Source organism: Vigna umbellata, chromosome 2, assembly GCF_029865625.1.
Source record: "Vigna umbellata cultivar VRB3 chromosome 2, Vumbellata_1.0, whole genome shotgun sequence".
In the NCBI taxonomy this organism is placed as follows: domain Eukaryota; kingdom Viridiplantae; phylum Streptophyta; class Magnoliopsida; order Fabales; family Fabaceae; genus Vigna; species Vigna umbellata.
The window spans coordinates 29877630-29897803 of record NC_142166.1 but is presented as its reverse complement, the minus strand read 5'-3'; the positions used below and the strand labels follow the sequence as shown (position 1 = coordinate 29897803).

The following is a 20174-nucleotide window of genomic DNA, read 5'->3' as shown; positions in this document are numbered from 1 at the left end:
TAAGCTCCTGCACTCATGAACTAATCATTAGGAATGCTAGGAATTGTATGAACTATATGATTAGGGAGAAGCCATCTAGAATGGTACATTAGAGAGTGGCATTAACAATGATGATTTGAATGTTGAATTCCTAAAATATATGAGAGTGGATGAGATGAAATTGACCCCCAACAACATATTCATTCATATATTTCCTTGAAAGTGTTTATCTTTTGTCTTTGTCATTGATCAATTCATGCATACATATTTAATTTTCGTCTTTGCATATTAAACTTCAATTATTGTGTTCTTAAGTTTTAGCTAATCAACAAATCACATAACTAAACTAGGCCGTGAGTCCTTTGGGAGAACGATACTTGGTCTTACCAAGTTTATTACTTGAAACGATTCGGTCATACTTGCCGATTGTGAAACAAGTTTGTGACATCATATTTTGGTGCTTACAAATTTGTCCATCATCTTCATCTTGAGGATTGTCATCATTCTTCACTTCATTTGTTGTCTTCTACAAATCTTCATCATTGCCTGCATGTAATTCAAATGACTCAAGAGGTTTTGCCTCAAGGTCTACAATTTCATCAAAGACAACATGCACACATTCTTCTATTTCAAATGTTTTCCGTTTGAAAACTATATATGCTTTGTATATTAAAACATAATTCCATCTACCTTGGAATAAAAATTTCTTAATTCTTCTTTTTAAATATTTAGAACAAAAACATTTTTTAAAAAATTTTTTTCTTAAATATGAAACATTTGGTACCCAACTATTTTGTATGGGTCCTTTGGGTTAGTTTGAAAATTTGAAATCATTTTACAACCCAAACATATCTACCACTTGGAACACCATAATGCTTAATTTTACATTTGTTTGATGTATGACCCTTTTTCATACAATAAAAGCATGATACAACATTTGTGTTCCTATAAGTTGTTCCTTTTTCTACCCAAGTTCTACGGGTTCTATGATTATGTTTATTTTTAATTCTAGGAACATACTTATTTTTAACAACCTTATTTTCATTATTTTTACTACATTCTCCTAAGGTTGTTTCATCTAGTAGTTTCTTATAATTAACACAAGATGCACATTCATTACTACTAGTATGTTTACCTTTTTCATAAAATAAAATTTTATTTTTCAAAGTTTTATTTTCATCAATAATAGTTTCAAAATTTGTTTTTAAATTTTGATTTTCTTCAAGAGTATTTTCAAAATTCAATTTTAACTCTTTGAAATCCTTTTTCAATTTCTTATGAGCTATATCTAATTTTTCGGATTCTACTAATAAAGCAGCATAAGTATCATGCAATTCATCTTCACTATCATATTGACTAGAATTATCTGAATCGTTAAATGTACTTACTTGGCTTCCAACAGTGTCGTCATCCGCCATTAGACATATGTTTGCTTCTTCATCAGAATTGCTTGAGTCAGAAATTGATTCGTTGTCATCGTCCCATGCGATGTATGCTCTCTTTTTCTTGAAGAATTTCTTTTCTTTCTTTTCTTCACCCTTCTTTTGATTTGGGCAATCTGCTTTTAAATGTCCCTTTTCTCCGCAACCATAGCATCTATAGTTTGAGGAAGATCCTTGATTTTCTCTCTTTTCGTTTCTGAATCTTCCTTTGCCTTTTGATTTCATGAACCTGTTGAACCTCTTGATTAGTAGACTCAAATTTTCATCTTCTTCTGAGTCTTCATCTTCCATTTTGCTTTTGCTCTTTTCTACCTCAGATTTGAAGGCTAGAGTCTTTTTCTTAGTTTTTGCTTCTTCTTCATCTAGTCTTCCGAGGTCAAGTTCATGCTCTCTCAACTTTCCAAATAATGCAGCCATGGTCATTGTGTTGAGATTTTGTGACTCAGAAATTGCAGTCACTTTTGGTTGCCAAGACCTGTCTAAAGATTTCAAAATTTTTATATTAAGCTCATCAGTATCGAAAGATTTACCTAGTCCAATAAGATGGTTTACGATGTTGGTGAAGCGTTCCTGAACATCTACTATTGTTTCCCCTTGCTTCATCCTGAACATTTCGTATTCCTGGATTAAGGTATTCTTTCTAGCTCTCTTAACATCATTTGTACCTTCATGGGTTACTCTTAGTACTTTCCACATTTCTTGTGCAGTTTTACAAATAGAAATCCTGTAAAACTCATCAACAGTTAAAGCAGATGAAATAATATTACGAGCTTTTACATCATTACCAAATTTTTTCTTATCTTCAGCAGTCCATTGGTCACGGGGCTTTGGTTCCTGCATATTGTTAGTTGGAACAAAAGGACCAAATGCAACAGCATCCCAAATATCTACATCAATAGATTCCATAAATATTTGCATTCTGACCTTCCAAAATGCGTAATTTTCACCTGTGAATAGTGGTGGTCTATTGATAGAAGCACCCTCTGCGAATGTTTGATACGATCCCGCCATTTGAATGACTATCAAAGCAAGCTCTGATACCAATTGTCAGAGCGGCTGCAGCGGATGGGTTAGCGTGGAACAACAAACCAAAAGGGGGGGTGAATTGGTTCTTATTAAAAACATGTGCCTTAAAAATTTCAACTCAATTAAACTTACTTAGCAATTAATGACAACAATTAAATAGAATAAGGTTGAGAGAAATTTGCATAGATGATTTTATCCTGGTTCGGATCTTACCAATCCTATGTCCAGTCGCTTATCTCAAAACAAGATAAACAATTCACTAATCACAAAACAATTACAAACTACAATCACAAAGATACAATTTGTAAGAGTTTAGAAAACACCTCTCTTGATGCCACAAGAGATGAGACAACCACCTCCTTTGAATCTTCACAAAGGATGACCACCTCCTTCGAATGCTTCACGAAGGATGAACCAACTTACACCTCCTTTGAATCTTCACAAAGGATGACCACCTCCTTCGAATGCTTCACGAAGGATGAACTTCCTCTTCCGAACACCTCCTTAGACACACCAAGGATGAATCAGCTATTCCTCTATCACCGTAGCAGTATTTCACCAACTCTACAGACAGATTTCCTTAGCTGAGCAAGAGCACACAATTCTCAAGAGTTTTTGAGTATTTGAGCACAAGGGAAGAGTTTCTCTAGTTGGTTTTGTTTTTTTGAGAGGAAATGAGAGTCTATTTATAGACTCATCCAAAGGCTCTTTCATTTTTCATTTTCAGCCTTTCTCACTGTGTTAATCGATTATCATAAGTTGCTAATCGATTAACTCACCAACGGATAGTCCAACAGCTCTAAAAACGGCTAGTTTTTCAAACGGTCACTCTGCTAATCGATTAGTCTGCTCTGCTAATCGATTAGCGCTAATCGATTAGTCTGCTCTGCTAATCGATTAGTCTGCATTGCTGTGCTTCTCCATTCGTCTCTGGAATAATCGATTAGATACCCCTGCTAATCGATTAGCACTGCACAATTTTTTGCTTTTGGTTTATTTTTACATCACTTTTGAATGCATACATAAAACCACTAATTTCCTATGTTCATACAGTTATTACAAAAGTTACAAGTCTTCAAAAGATCATTCTTCATGAGTCTTGGTTGTTCTTGACTTGATTTGGACATCATCAAAACTTCATCTTCATCATTTTGCTAACAAAAGCAGAGCTTTAGAACGCCCGTTCTTGCTAGAGTTTAGATGTTAGATTTTAATTCTATCGTTCGGTTACTTAATTTTGTAAAAACCGTTCGTCCCAAACTTCTAGTAGTTCTGAATTGCTGTACGGATTTCTGTATTTAAGCCTTTTGGGTTTTGAACCTTAATTTTTAGTGTAAGACTACATTATTAATTGTTTAATGTAATTAAATTCTATTATATGGTGATTACTGTATTTTGGGATGTTACATTAGTGGTATCAGAGCAGTTTTGTTCTTTTAAGGACACTGTAGGTTATGAGTTGATAAGAGGGTCGCACCTCCCACAAAAATTGTACATAAAAGAATGCAGTATAGACTAGGCAGTGACTCCTAGGTCGTCTCTCAAGGACCAATTGTGGTTCAGGTAATAGGTCGAACACATTAGGGGGGGGGGTTTGAAAAGGTTTTCCAAAAATTAAAGAACTTAATAAAGACACAGATGCAAACAAACTAATTTAAGCTAGCATGGTTATTAAACTAGGACTATTAAAAGCCTTAGATAACATTCAAACATCAAACACTGTTACAAACTGATTAACAAACACAGTTAAAAATAATTAAATGCAACACTAACTCAAACACATAAACTCAACCTATTGATTAAATTAATTAAAAACCAAAGAAATCAACAAGCCTAATTTAATCCTAGCAAATTACTTGTCATAATGGCAATTAACAAATGAATTTAAAAGTCCAATTGGCCAAAGAAAGAACACATGGCCGTGAGTCATCATGCACCCAAGTGAAACTTCAATTTCACCTTAAATAAGCCACAAAATGTGTTGACTTCTTCTCCCATGTGCACCATTTTTCAAGAAATTAAGCATGTGCCTTCCACACTCTCCAAGACCGTCCCCTCTCTCCTTCCATGCAGCAAAGAAATGATTTTATACACCAAAGCACACAATTTACGTGAACCACCAAGTGGAAATGCCAAAGAATGCTTCAAAGACCAATGTGCAAATGGAAGATACCATGGGTGCTCCTACCAATGTGCCAAGTAAGCTAAATCAAATGAAAACAAACTCTAAAAACCTCCATTTCTCATTGCAATTCACGGCTGGAACAAGCAAAGGCCAAATCTCAAAGTGGAAACATTCCTTGGGTCAAAACAAGCATCTTTTGTGTTGGTCCAAAAGTGGTAAAAATTAAATGAAGCAATTTCCTCTCTCCTACAAACTCCAAACGGTTTTTCTTCAAGAATTATGCATCCAAAAGCTTTCTTCCACTCTTCCATACAGAGAACAACTTCAAGAAACCAAAGTTAAAGTTTCAAATGAACACAAGAACAATAAACCCAAACTTCTACTCATCAACCCATCTTTAACACTACCATTTCTTCAAGTTTCTTTGCAAAAACGAAAATAATACTTAGACCATTAATTCCAGTTCTGTCCAGCCTCCATAACATCACCAAGATCTGATCCCAACCTTGTCTTAAGCATCAAAACCGAAAAATGCAAGAAAAGAGTTAAACCCACAACACCCACACATCATCTTAAGCTCTCTTCAACCTAAAACTACATAGAACTTCATTTTTATCATCCAACCATATAGAATGAGATAAAAACCGAGAGGAACAGCAGCAAAGGGAGAGGAAAACGAAATATAAAGTTACTCAAACCCAACATCCACCATGGAAATGCAAAGACAAGCTCCAAAACTCAAACTTCAAGCATCAAGAACAAGCAAATGGAAGTGGAAATGAATAGTTTTTCACCACCAATAAGCTAAGACAACCAAGAGTAAATTAAGAGAAGAAGAAAATCTGCATCTTGCTCATTGAAATGGCCAAAAACGAGACACCCAAGTCAAGCTCTCCATAAGAGTGTTCATACAAGAAACCCTAAGAGAGAAAAGCTCAAAAACGTCAAAAAAATGAAGTGTGTAAGAGTCTTTTTGTGTGGTTGGCTAAGGCTCTCTAAAATGCCGAGAGTTTCTCCTCCAAATGGGGTCCACAATCAATTAAAAACCCTAATAAAAAAGGCACATGTCCTACAAATGGGTCTTTTTACAAAATTGCCCCTAAAAGGGTCCAAAACACCTAATTCTAATTAAGGGCTTCTAGAAAACGAAATTACAATTTTAATTAGAATCTAAATGACTAAATGTTGAGCCTTTGAGTGTATCACGCCATATCCCAATGCTCCAGATGATGTTTCCACAACTTTCCTGCAACCAGAAATGCACTTAATCAGCTCAGAAAACCCAAATTAGCACAATTACGAATTTCCGACCAAATTAAGCAGAATTCAGAAAACGGGGAAATAATAGACAATTAAACATAATTCCTTGGTTTATTTAAGTGCAATAAACTAAATATAATTCAAGAAATAACGACTCATCAAAATAGACCACACTTAGTCTTTTGCACTCCTGGGCAAAACCAAGACAAAAACCAGGGAACTACTCAAACATGAGGAAGGTGACACAGACTCGACAGATAGACAACAAAGACTCCAAAACAGGAACACAGTTGCACAATTCTCACAAAATCTGGACAGTAAAAGGTATAGGCAGAATCCCACACAGAGTCAATGAAAGCAGATACTAAAATAATCGTCCAAACAGTTCAGTACAAGGAAAACAGTCAATCAGTTCAAGAGATGAATCAAAGGTAACAGAGCCTCACAGATGCACACAATCAGTGTTTCTGTCAAGTGTTTAAGGTAAATCAATGTCACTCAATGCACTCAAGAAAGCAAACACAAATAGACTTGGCAAGCCCCTAATATCAACACTCAAGCACATACACATGTTCAAATCAAAAGGTCTTTTCATGGTTGTAATGGGGCCAAGGACAAGGGAGGATATATCTGGATAAGAAGCTACAAACCATAAGGAACAGAGGAGCAATGGGGAACAAGTGTAAACACATTCAAACACACCCACAACCTCTAATTCCATCATCTTTTGACTCCATTATTCACAAATTTTTTTTTCATTTTTTTTACTGTTTTTCTGCTCTCTTTTTTTTTCATCCTGTCTCTTTTCTTTACTCTATTCAGCATACAATTTCAAGAGACAAGATACACCACATATTTACAAAAACACGATAAGAAGAGGACTCACTAGCCAATTCATCTGAAACTCCCAGGAGACCACACTTATTCCCAAAACAATTTCAAAGCTCCAAAATTCCCTAAGGCTAAGGTAATAATGGTTTTTCACTTAGGGCTGGTGTATGAGCTTCAAAACAAAGAAATGAGGAAAGTATGGGCTCAAAAGGGTTATCAGTGGATCAAAATAGGGTAGGCTCATTTGGCTCTAGAGGCTCAACAACAAAATGCCTTTATCACTTTCAAACATGCATATCAATCAAGAATCATCAAAAAGAGTCAAGCCAAGGCATATGTGCAGGCAATCAAGAGACATATCACACACAAGAAAGAACATAAAGTGGCTCAAATTCTCACACAGGGTAATTCTGCCACAATCAATTCAACTCTCAAAAATCATAACCATCTTCCCAAGCAAAGAAAAGCAAGGATTTCAAACAAATAAGTATCAATCAAGTGAAGGAAATGATAAGTCTACAACCCAAACAAAGTCCAGAATTGAAGAGAAAAATGCAAAACTGTATACAAGACACGACAAAAACTACCTAGAAAAGAAAAAAATAAATTTTAACACGGAAAATAAAAACTAACAAAGAAAAATCAGAATCTTCCCCAATAGACCACACTTAAACTACACAGTGTCCTCAATGTGTCATAAGCATAAGATCAGAAATCAGAACAATCAACACATCATGGACAAGTGCAATAAAAGTAGGAAAGGGAGGAGAAGAGAACAGGAAAACTCCCCTGATCATGGTGGCAGTTGCCAATTTTGGACCTTCAGGGAGATGTTTTCCACCACAGGATTCAGCAAACAAGTTTTGAGGAGGAACAACTTCATCAGTACTGCCATATCATCCTAAACGAGATGTTTCTTCTTTCTTCTCCCAGCAAACTGTTCCATCAGTAGCTTTCCTTCCACTGGCAGTTGTTCAGTGTGTGACACCGGAATGGAGATCTCTGGCTCAGTCAAAGAAGTAGCAGTACACTCTCCTTCATTAATCATGATTTCCTTAATGTCAGCACCTGTATTCTCATTTAATTCTGCAGCATGGTCATCAAACTCACAATTAATAGCATCTGTTATACGCTTAGAATCTGTCTGTAACACATAATCAATTTCAATACAAATCGGGCAAGAACCAGATTCACAATCACATTCAAAGTTCTCAGAGAACTGTGTCAGATCAAAGTTCAGTCCTAACTCTATAGAGTTATCAGATTGCACAGTTTCCACCTCAAAATCAATATTGATATGTGCATCATCAACAGAATCAAAGGTCAGTTCAAGGCTATTATCATTCAAAATTTCATCACGGCAATCATGTCCATTCAAAACAACCCTTAGACCAATGGGTTCAATGGCTGATACTGAATCAAAAATTTTAGAATGGTCAATCAAATCTGTATCAGTATCAGTCATGAATCCTATAGAATCAGTGTGCATCAAATCACAGGCATTTGAATGTATAAGCAAATCAGGTAAAGTGTTTGGAATCTCAAGTTCAGAATAAACCTGTTTTTGCTCATTGAAAATTTCCTTACCAATCTCCAAGTCATCAGCTGCATCCTCAAGGCTATCATTTAAATCAAGATCAGTGCAAGGATAGTGAACATCAGGTATGTCAATGTGCTCTACAGGGAATAATGAATCCACAACATGAGTGTGCACATGTGTATCAATATCAGAATCCAGAACAGGCTTAAATGGTTCAAGTTTTACCAATTCAAAAACATTAAAATTTACTTGAACCTCAGATACATGAGTAGGGATTTCAAGTTCACAGTAAACCTGCTCGGGTTTTTCCTTTACTACCTCACTTGGATTTTGACCCGCCAGCTTGTAGAGCAACTTCTTTGCCTCTGTTGGAGTTCTGTCCATCAAAGATCCACCAGCAGCTACATCCACTAATATCCTTTCATTGTCCAGGAGCCCTTCATAAAAGTAAATCAAGAGCAAATGCTCTGAAATTTGGTGGTTTGGACAGGCTGTGCAGAGCCTGTTAAACCTCTCCCAATAATCTGCCAGGCTTTCTTCTTGAAATTGCTCAATGGTAGTGATCTCCCTCCTAATGCTGATTACCTTTGCTGCTGGAAAGAACTTGTTGAGGAATCTCTGTTGTGTTTCCTGCCAACTATCAAAAGGATACTGGTATAGGAACCAGTCTCTTGCTGTACCTTGAAGGGACATTGGAAACACTTTCATCAACACTGTCTCCTTTGAAACACCAGGAGGCCTCATCGACAAACACACCAAACAAAACTCCTTGAGGTGCCTGTATGGATCTTCATGTGCCAACCCATGGAATTTGGGAAGACTCTGGATCAGATCATAGATCCAGTCTTGAGAATCTGTCATCTCCTCTATTGTAGTGCAAAACCTGTCTCAGACCTGGACTTCCACTTCAAACAAAGATTAAGCCAAACATATAGAAACATAACATGGGGGAAAACCATTATTTACATAATTTGAAACTTCCAGAAACAACAACTAAATGCACAAAATACAAAAAAAATGATAAAAATCTAAAAACACAAAAATCGATAAAAGAAGTAAACCCAAACAAGACTAACTAAACATCCTAAAACACATCACACAACACAACACTAACACAACAAAAGACACTAACACAACAAAAGACCTAAGATTGAACCGTTGGTCCCCGGCAGCGGCGCCATTTTGATGAGAGGGTCGCACCTCTCACAAAAGTTGTGCATAAAATTAATGCAGTATAAGCTAGGAAGTGACTCCTAGGTCGTCTCTCAAGGACCAAATTTGGTTCAAGTCTCAGGTCAAACACGCAGAGGGGGTTTGTGAAAAGTTTGTGAATACGGATGAACTAAATTAAAACACAAATATAAACGTGAAGGTAAACACATAATTAAAATGGTTGGTCATTAAAAATAACATTACAACTAAATTAAATGAAAACACTAAAATAAAACATTCAATGTCAAATTGCGTGAACTAAGTGCAATGCAATAAATAAATAAGAAAACTCATTCAATGCTCTTAAATACACATTAATAAAGCTTGGAAATTGTAAAACAAAATCACCACCGATTCAAGCATCAACACAATATAAAGAGAAAACCTTTTGGAACTTTCTTTCCCTCCCTGGACATAACCGAATGCCCATTCCAATTGAATAAAAGTTCACCCGTGTGCTGGAAATAAGTAAAAGAAGCCGAGAGCTTCTTCCCGTGTCACCGCTTCACACTTGCAGCTTGGAGCTCTCCAACAAGCAGAGCAACGCACGTCCTCTCCAAAAACAAGTGGCAAGTGGCCGCTCCAACACGTCCCAACTCTCGTCCCTTTTCCGTGTAGCGTCTCATCCAGGAGAAAGAAAATTTTTTGCGCGCACACCAACTCTTCTCAATATCCGTGTGCTTCTTTTCTTCACCGTGCAGCTTCCATCTCATTCTCCTATTAAAATAAAATAAACTTAGCTAAAAGCGTTAAAGGTGCTGCACCATGGACTCATCATTCCAGCCCCCATCCAGACCACTTCTTCCTTCTTAATCTCCGTGCTCACCACACGCCTTCTCCAGCTCCTTCTTTAATCAACCTTCCAGCAGCTTGCACCGTGCACACCATTCTCCTACTACATTCAACAACATGCCCTGCTGCCAGCTGCTTCCGTGGCCTTCCTACTTAGACGGTGCTGTGCTCCCTTTCAACACCGCTTCATTCGTTTAAAACATCAATCAACAGTTCAATAAAAAATGAAAATGCAATGAGGATTCAGCCGAAAATGAATAAAACATCATTTCTTCCTTTTCTCCATTGAAAAACAGCATTCTCGGATAACAAAACAAGGTCCCGAAAAAATGAAAAAGTCCGTGCTTTTTTTCAAGTGGCGGCTGCCCTTTTGTCTTAAGGCCGTGTGTCCCTTTTTTAGGGTAGGGTCCACACACTAAAATCCTAGGGTGCCAATTCACTAACTTCTAATTTTTGGGTCTAATCTAATTTACCAAAAATTGACCCAAAATATAAGAGTTGATACAAAAATTCTAAACTACTGAATTACAATTTAATTAATTCAAAAATGTCTGTCTGGAGAGTCTTGAATTTATTTGGCATTCTTCCTGATGTCCCAAATTGTATTTCCGAAATTTTCCTGCACTTCAAAAATGCACTTAATCAGCTCAGAAAACCCAAATTAGCACAATTACAAATTTCCGACCAAATTAAGCAAAATTCGGAAAACGGGGAAATAACAAACAATTAAACACAATTCCCTGGTTTATTCAAGTGCAATAAACTAAATATAATTCAAGAATTAACGACTCATCATGAGTACACTATGTTTTTGCTGTGTGCTTAATGTGTGTTTAATGAGTTATCTTTTTTAACTCTTTGAACATGACTAACGTTCGTTTTTCTCTGTGTTCCAGAGAACAAATGGCACCTAGACTCCCTCCTCCACCGCAGCCCAATGAACCTGATGCGCCCAACAACACTAGGTTGTTGGAAACGGTGATTGAGAGGCTGCAACAACAAAACACTACCCTAATGGAGCAGAACGCAGCTGCTCTACAGAGTTTGGAGGCCGCGCGCGCCAACTCTGAAGCTACTCAAAGACAAGTAATGGAGATCATTGCTGCCACCAGAGGCACGCCAGGAGCTTCCTCTTCCAACACTAACCCTTCAACTGAGTGGAGCTTGGAGAGTTTTCTTCAACACCATCCGGCCAAGTTTAGTGGGAAGTGCCTCCCTGATGAGGCAGATCAGTGGCTAAGAGACATGGAGAGAATCTTCAACGCCAAGAGATGCCCAGATGAGAACAGGTTGGCGTTCACAGAGTATCTACTGACTGGGGAAGCAAGCCAGTGGTGGGCGAGCATGAGAGCTATCCTAACGGACGCCCAAAATCCCATCACGTGGAAAGTGTTTCGGAGTAAGTTTTATGAAGAATACTTCCCTGACAGCGTCCATTTTGCAAAAGAGGTGGAATTTCTTCAACTGGTATAGGGTGGCATGTCTGTCTCGGAGTACACAAATAAGTTCAAACACCTTGTCCATTTCAATACGATGGCCACCAGTGAAGAGTGGCAGTGCAGGAAATTTGAGAACGGACTAAGAAGTGACCTGAAGGTATTGATATCCAGCTTGTGTATACGGTCTTTTCCTGCCATAGTGGAAAGGGCCAAAGTACTGGAGAAGAATATGGCAGAAGTAGAACGGTAGAAGAAGGAACAACCGGTGGTTAGGGGGCCAATCTCGTCAAGGAATAATGCGAACGTGAGAAGGTCTCCTTACATTCGTCCAACTAAGTCTCATAATGGATCGCAAGCAGTGGTTGCCGTAGGACAATCTAGGCAAGGGAACGTGACTTGTTTCCAGTGTGGAGGACCACACTACCGTTCGTCATGTCCTCAACTGGTGGGAGGAAAACACTGCACTCTTTGTAGAAGAAATGGACATCTGGAACATGAGTGCAACATGGGAGGTCAAGCAGTGACGAGACCACCGAACGCTGGAAGGAATCAGCCAAGAGGTGGACGAGCCCAAGCGGTTGGGCGTGTATACGCAATAACGGGCGCTGAGGCAACAAGCTCAGGTACACTTATCACCAGTACCTGCTTAATATATGGAACGTCTTGCTGTGTATTGTTTGATTCTGGGGCGACTCACTCCTTCATCTCGAAGGCGTGTGTTGAAAAATTGGGAATAACTGAGAGGGAGATGCAGTTCGACGTGGTGGTGTCAACCCCAGCGGCTGGAGAGATTAGGACGTCTACCGTATGCATTAGATGTCCTATTGTGGTTGAGGGGCGTAGTTATAAGGTGAACTTGATTTGTTTACCTTTGAAGGAATTAGAAGTGATTTTAGGAATGGATTGGTTGGCTACCAATCGCATTCTCATAAACTGTGGTAAGAAGGAGTTAATTTTTCCGGATGAAGAAGAAGAAGAATTATCAGTGACGCTCGGCCAACTGAAAGAAGACATTATGGAGGGTGCCAGCTGTTTCCTGATTATGACGCACGAAGATCAGGAATTCGGAAGGTTGGAGCAAGAACGATTGTCCAGTAGTGACAATAATGGACGATCGGTTGTGGATGAATTCCCGGACGTCTTTCCGGAAGAAATACCTGGGCTTCCCCCTCCTCGTGAAGTTGAATTCACCATTGATTTAGTGACGACGGCAGCACCTATCTCCGTTCAACCATATAGGATGTCGCCAGCTGAATTGGTTGAACTTAAAACGCAGATTGAAGAATTGATGGATAAGCAGTTCATCAGACCGAGCGTATCACCATGGGGAGCGCCTGTTCTCTTAGTGAAGAAGAAAGATGGCAGCTCTAGACTTTGCATTGACTACAGACAATTGAATAAGATGACCATCAAGAATAAGTACCCATTGCCAAGGATAGACGATTTATTGGATCAACTGCATAAGGCTACAGTGTTCTCTAAGATTGATTTGCGATCTGGATATCACCAAATTAGAGTTAAGGAGGAAGACATCCAGAAGACTGCTTTCAGATCTCGTTACGGACACTACGAGTATGTAGTGATGCCGTTCGGTGTGACAAACGCACCAGCAATCTTCATGGATTATATGAATCGGATATTCAGACCGTATTTGGACAAATTTGTGGTCGTCTTCATAGATGATATTCTCATCTACTCTAAGACCCAGGTCGAACATGAGGAGCACTTGAGAATTGTACTTGGCGTGCTGAGGGAGAAGGAGTTGTACGCCAAGTTATCAAAATGTGAGTTCTGGATGAAGGAAGTTGAGTTCTTGGGGCACGTGGTGTCGGATGGAGGTATCTCGGTAGATCCAGCTAAGATACGAGTGGTACTGGAATGGGAGAGTCCGCGTTCGGTCACGGAGGTCAGAAGCTTTGTGGGACTCGCGGGTTACTATCGGCGTTTTATTGAAGGATTTGCTAAGATAGTAGCTCCGCTAACTCAGTTGACCAGGAAAGATCAACCGTTCGCCTGGACCGATCGGTGTGAAGAACGTTTTCAAGAGCTGAAGAACAAATTGACGAGCGCTCCAGTGTTAATTATTCCAGACACAACCAAACCGTTCGAAGTATACTGCGACGCTTCTCACCAAGGTTTGGGTTGTGCGCTGATGCAAGAGAAGCGAGCGGTAGCGTACGCATCTCGTCAATTGAAGATCCACGAGAGAAATTATCCAACGCATGACCTAGAATTGGCAGCAGTCGTCTTTGCACTGAAGATTTGGAGGCATTATCTGTACGGATCTACATTCCAAGTCTTCAGTGATCACAAGAGCCTCAAGTATTTATTTGATCAGAAGGAGTTGAACATGAGGCAGAGGCATTGGCTAGAGTTCTTAAAAGACTATGACTTTGAACTGCTTTATCATCCGGCAAAGGCTAACGTAGTGGCGGACGCCCTAAGCAGAAAAGTAGTTCGGGTCTCGGCAATGATGGTCAAAGAGCTGAGTTTGGTGGAAAGCTTTAGGGACCTAAGGGTGCAATTTGACCTAGGACCGAACGTTATCAAATGTTGTAACCTTAGGATCTCCAGTGATGTGTTCGACCGGATCAAGATGAAGCAACGCGAGGATGAAGACCTGGTGAAGATTTTCAGCACGCTCGGTTCAGATCAAGCTAAAGGATTCAATACTGGAACGCACGGTCTACTACGTTATATGGGTAGGACGTGTGTTCCAAACGATGGAGATCTGAAGAGGATTGTTTTGGAGGAAGGGCATCACAGTCGTCTTAGCATACACCCTGGTATGACTAAGATGTATCAAGACCTCCGACAATCTTTCTGGTGGCCTGGAATGAAGAGTGATGTCGCTCGTTTTGTGGCATCATGTCTGACTTGTCAACGAGCGAAGGCTGAACATCAGAGATCGGGCGGTTTGCTTCAGCAGTTGGAGATTCCTGAATGGAAGTGGGACAACATCTCCATGGATTTCGTGACCCATCTACCATGCACGGTCCGAAATCATGACTCAATTTGGGTGATTGTGGATCGACTAACGAAGAGCGCCCACTTCCTGACAGTTAATTTGAAGATGTCGATGACAAATTTAGCCAAGCTTTATATCAAGGAGATCGTTCATTTACATGGAGTACCTTCAAGCATCATTTCTGACCGAGACACGAGATTCACATCTCGGTTTTGGCAATCTTTGCAAGGTAAATTGGGAAGCAAGTTGCAGATGAGTTCAGCTTATCACCCTCAGACAGACGGCCAATCTGAGAGGACAATCCAGACGCTTGAAGATTTACTGAGGACGTGCGTCCTAGATCACTTAGGCGCTTGGGATGAAATCTTGCCGCTAGTGGAATTCACGTATAACAACAGCTTTCAGTCTAGCATCGGAATGGCACCGTTTGAAGCTCTCTATGGTAGGAAGTGCAGAACGCCACTTTGTTGGTTCCAAGAAGGAGAAAACGTGCTAACTGGACCTGAGCTTATTCAGCAAACGACCGAAAAGGTGAAGTTAATACAAGAGAGATTGAAGACGTCCCTTAGCAGGCAGAAGTCCTATGCGGATAGACGAAGAAGACCCTTGGAGTTCGCCTCAGGAGATCATGTGTTCCTTCGACTAAATCCGATCACTGGGGTAGGCAGAGCCGTTCGTCCAAAGAAGCTATCCCCCAAGTTTGTCGGACCTTACCAAATTTTGAGAAAGATCGGACCAGTGGCGTATGAGTTGGCCTTACCACCTCAACTGTCGAACCTTCACCCAGTCTTCCACGTTTCCCAACTCCGGAAGTACATAGCCAACCCTTCTCATATATTGGAGTTGGAAGACGTTCAACTTCGCCAAGACCGAACGCTGGAGTTGCAACCAGTTCGTGTGGAAGACAGCCGCACCAAGTATTACAAAGGAAAAGACGTTCGTCTAGTGAAGATGGTGTGGGACGCAAAGACTGGTGACTCAATGTGGGAAGTGGAGGAAGCTATGAAGGACTTGTACCCCCATCTGTTTCCAGGTAAGTGCTAATTTTCGAGGACGAAAATTTTTGTAGTTAGGGGGAATGTCAGACCTCGGAATTTGGGCATCAAACCCACACTGTTAACTTTAATTATTAAACCCAAAACCCTCTGTCAGAGTAATTAAAACGCACCCAAATCCCTCTGCGCTAACGCCAGGTGTCGAGAATGGAAGATTTGAAAATCAGTGAGTGGGATGCAGGTGTCAGCAGGAGAATGGACGTTGTTTTTAAAACAAAACTGATTTTTCTGAAAACCGCGTCACTCTCTGCATGCACTCATCTTCTCCAAAAACCCTGATCTTTCAAATTCTCCTTCTTCTCTCTAGAAAACCTCCATCTTCTCTCTACCATAACTCATCTTCCTTTTCTCTGATCAACTTTCAGAGACCGTAGAAGAGATCCAGGCGTCCTAAGCTTTCCATTAAATCGAACGAGTTCAAGTTTGAAGCGGGTAAGTCTTTTCTTTAGTTGTTCGTTCATGGGTTTCATGCAAAACCGAACCTGGTTGCATGCCTTCACCTTGTCTGAATCAAATCTTGATTCTGTAACTTATTTTAGTTCACAAGAGTTGGGTGACCTTGAGGGTAGACGTTGTAGTGGACGAACCGAGAACATACGTTAGGATGTTTCAGTCACGAATCCAGGTAAGGGAAGCTTATTTAATTTAATTGATACTTGTATGTTGTATGAACGTCCGATATTGACTGAATGTATGAGATATATGTTGATTGATTATGTATGAATGATCGCTGTTATAATGAATGAATATGGTATGCGTTGGTTGATATGTATGCCGATGGTTGATGAGTATGAATGATTAATGTGAATCATATAAAGTTTGTAAATTGATATTGATATGAAGTTATAAAGTATGAGCTGATATGTTGAAACTTGAGATTTGAAATAGATGAAAATCTGAAATATGAAATCCTCACTATGATAATATACGTTCGTCATCGTACGGTCTTATACCGTTCGGTTTTCTGGTAAAATGCTTAAAAAGGAATTCTTTCATTTGGAAAGAATTCTGATCGAGAACGAACGTCCTGTGAAATACTATGTTTGAGCGTTCGGCTCAGCCTAGTGGTACCCGTATATCTTAAATTAAGTAATAATATATTATACCCTTATACTTTAAAATTAGTAACGCTCGGTCTTATACCAAGCGTTCGTCATAAGTAGCACTCGGTCTTATACTAAGCGTTCGTCCTAATTAGTGCTCGGTCATCTACCTAGCGTTCGTCCTAAGTAGTGCTCAGTCTTATACCAAGAACTCGTATTATTGTATACCCAACTTTGATAAAATAGCATTCGTTCAATTATAATAATATTTTCCTTTCCTCACGTTCGTTCATTTACTGGCAACAGACTTTCGTATGTGAATTACTCCAAAGATAGTTCTAAATATTTTTGGCTCTTCTCTTTACATTGGATCCATTCTAAGGTCTCCATAATGAAATTTCTTTATGTACCAATGTAAACTCAAACGAGTCAATTCATTTAACTGACCGCATAGAAATTAACGTCCGTTACAGATTTCTTAGTTCATTTAGTCCATTTTCTTATCGTTCGTCCTCGTTCTTCAGAGAGATGAACGTTCGTTATTTTATGCCTTTTAAACTAAAGATGAAAATGATAATGAAGTATAAGATTTTAAAGAGTGAACATGATATGGAATGATTATACGATTATGGATTTTGGACGAGCGTTCCAGGGAGGAACGACTCATATATATTGAATATTGGATTTGGTAAAGTATGACTGTGGTTATGCTAATGCTGGCAGTCCATCCTGATGTTCCGTGAGTACTCATCCTAACGTAGAGGGGATAGGTCATGTGTGGGAACGGCAGGAGGTCCTAGTCCTTAGGGGTACTTTGGATAAGGCTAACCTCGAGTGGCAGCTGTTGAGTGTATCCCAGTTACTACATCACTCGGGTGCAAGGACGCCTGTAGCTACACAGATTCATACAGTTCGGACGGTCTGTCTAGTAATAGATTTCGTATGATGATACATGTTGAATTATATGTTTGTGTGGATTGGAATGTTTATTTTATATGTTGATGTATGAATTAAATTACATAAGCTTACCCTTCGTTTTTCCTTGTGTTGTCTGTTGTCTATGTACGTTCGTCCTGTCGTTGCAATGATCATCCGTGTGGATGTGAGCAGAAGGCGAGGCCACTTTGGAGGATATTATTGAAGAAGAAAATCTGGTTGAGGTGGAAGTTAAAGCAGAGCCTTAGAACGCCCGTTCTTGCTAGAGTTTAGATGTTAGATTTTAATTCTCACGTTCGGTTACTTAATTTTGTAAAAACCGTTCGTCCCAAACTTCTAGTAGTTCTGAATTGTTGTACGGAATTCTGTATTTAAGCCTTTTGGGTTTTTAACCTTAATTTTTAGTGTAAGACTGCATTATTAATTGTTTAATGTAATTAAATTCTATTATATGGTGATTACTGTATTTTTGGATGTTACAATAAGCATTTTCTCCATAGTTTCGAAGAGACTATGATCAATTTCAAAATTAGAAAAAGTGATTACAAAATCACTTTCTTTCCAAACATATATAAAATAATATAAACTATTAATATATTCACTCATATTACTTTTAAAGAAGTTAGCATAAGCTATAAGACCATAGATTATCTAAATTACACAATTAGTAATATTCATCTTAATCTAATCAACATTCAGAAACTACTAAAAAATTTGTATATAAAGAATATTTTTTTCCAGTATAGTGATTATATCATAAGATTTTAGAATCATAAAATCATACATATAATTTTTATATATTTTATAAAGAATAACGTTTTAACCTTATACATCTTCTAATGGTGTGCAGTGTAGCATATAAAATTTGTCATAATTTATCATCTTCAAATTATTCAAATAATATAAGTGACATTAACTAACTAAATTTCAACAGGTGCTTCCTGAGAACTTAATAAAAACAATAAAATATATAAATTTTAACATTTAAAGAAAACATATTGAATGAATATTTCTTTATCTTACAAAGAGAAAATAAACATAAACTCAACTTTCTAGCCTGTAACTCTTCATTAATCGAGAGAGTCTATTATGCATAGCTTTTATAGAACACATGTTTTATGGATACCAAATTAACTTCTTCTAATATTTCGGAAGAGTAGCAAAGTCGCATGCATATAAATCACATCGTTCAACTAATAAAGTCAGTAATTAGTAATATTTTTTATTTTTATATTTCCGTTATGGTATCAAAGTTTTTTTACTGAGTTTTTTATATTATATTTTTTAAAATACATTGATTTACACTCCACTTATATATTATAATTTGGTATTATTTAGACTTTCAATAATTTGGCTATATTAAATTTTAAAATATTAAAATCAGTTTATTTGAAATCATCATAAATCTATGGGAGAATCAAAATTCAAGATATTATTAGACTTTGTGAGACCCTAGATAATTAACACTGCAACTTATGTCAAATCAAATTTAAAAGCATTAAAACCTCCCCGCAGTGCAACCCACGCCACTACTCAGACAATTAAAACCCACTTACATACTCTCTGCAATGCACGCCAAGTGTCACTAAGATAGATTTGAATTCAGTAATGGGGGGTACAGGTGGCGGCAGGAGAGACGCACGTCCGTGCGGATGTGGGAAGAACAAAATAGATTTCTGAAAAAAACCCTTCCCACTCTCTGCATGCACGAGTGCCACCTGTCACGTTAGAAGCTTCCAAAGTCAGAGGTGGGTGTGCAGGTGTCAGCAGAGGAGACGCTCGTCCGCTTGGACGTGGAAATTAACAAAAACTGAGTTTTGAAAAACTCTCTCTCACCTGCACGCACTCATCTTCTTCCTCAGAACCCAACCTTTCATTTTCTCCATCTTCTCTCTAGAAACCTTCAAATTTTCTCTACTGTTACTCATTCTCTTCTTATCCATTCAACATTCAGAACCGTAGGAACGTTCCCTACGCCGTGAACTTCATTTTGGTCCGAACAACTTTCGATTCTGTAAAACGGTAAGTTTTCCAACCCATACGCTCGTTTCTAGAATTCCTGCGAACCCAGATTCAGTTGCATGCAAGGATATAAGTTGATTTCTTCTGCGTTTCTTTGGTTAGACTTAGTTGAAGAGCGTAAGAACGATCGTGGAGGGTAGAAAACCATAGTTGGGCAAGTCCAAGTTATACTGTTAGACGTACACTGCTATCCAGGTAAGGGCAGCTTATTAATTTAATTTATACTTGTATGTTATATGAAAATATGAGATGAACTGGATGCATGAGTTGTATGCTGATTGATTGGTTGTGAACGATCGTTGTTATGCATGAGATGAATATGATATCTGTTGGTTGAACTGCATTATGATTTTGATACGTATGGTTTGAACGTTGGATGATTTTCTGTATAGTTGATTTGTTAATATGATGAGTTCTATAAAGTATGTGAATTAATGATGTATATGAAAGCATAAGATTATGAATCGTATGAGAAATGTGAGTTAAGATAGTTGAAAAATCTGG

General features: G+C 38.5%; 1 protein-coding gene and 1 pseudogene across 1 annotated transcript; one reads left to right on the top strand and one right to left on the bottom strand.

Moving 5' to 3' along the window:
* Positions 1-809: 809 nt before the first annotated feature.
* On the bottom strand, positions 810-2432 carry LOC148203785 (uncharacterized). The gene has a single exon (XM_088107567.1). The coding sequence runs from the start codon at positions 2430-2432 to the stop codon at positions 810-812; it is 1623 nt and encodes a 540-aa protein (XP_087963693.1).
* Positions 2433-11110: 8678 nt separating this feature from the next.
* LOC148203784 (uncharacterized) lies at positions 11111-17896 on the top strand (annotated as a pseudogene).
* The last annotated feature ends 2278 nt before the right edge of the window (positions 17897-20174 follow it).

Coding starts and splice junctions, on each gene's coding strand:
- LOC148203785 (XM_088107567.1), bottom strand. CDS start 2,432: ATGGCGGGATCGTATCAAACATTCGCAGAGGGTGCTTCTATCAATAGA.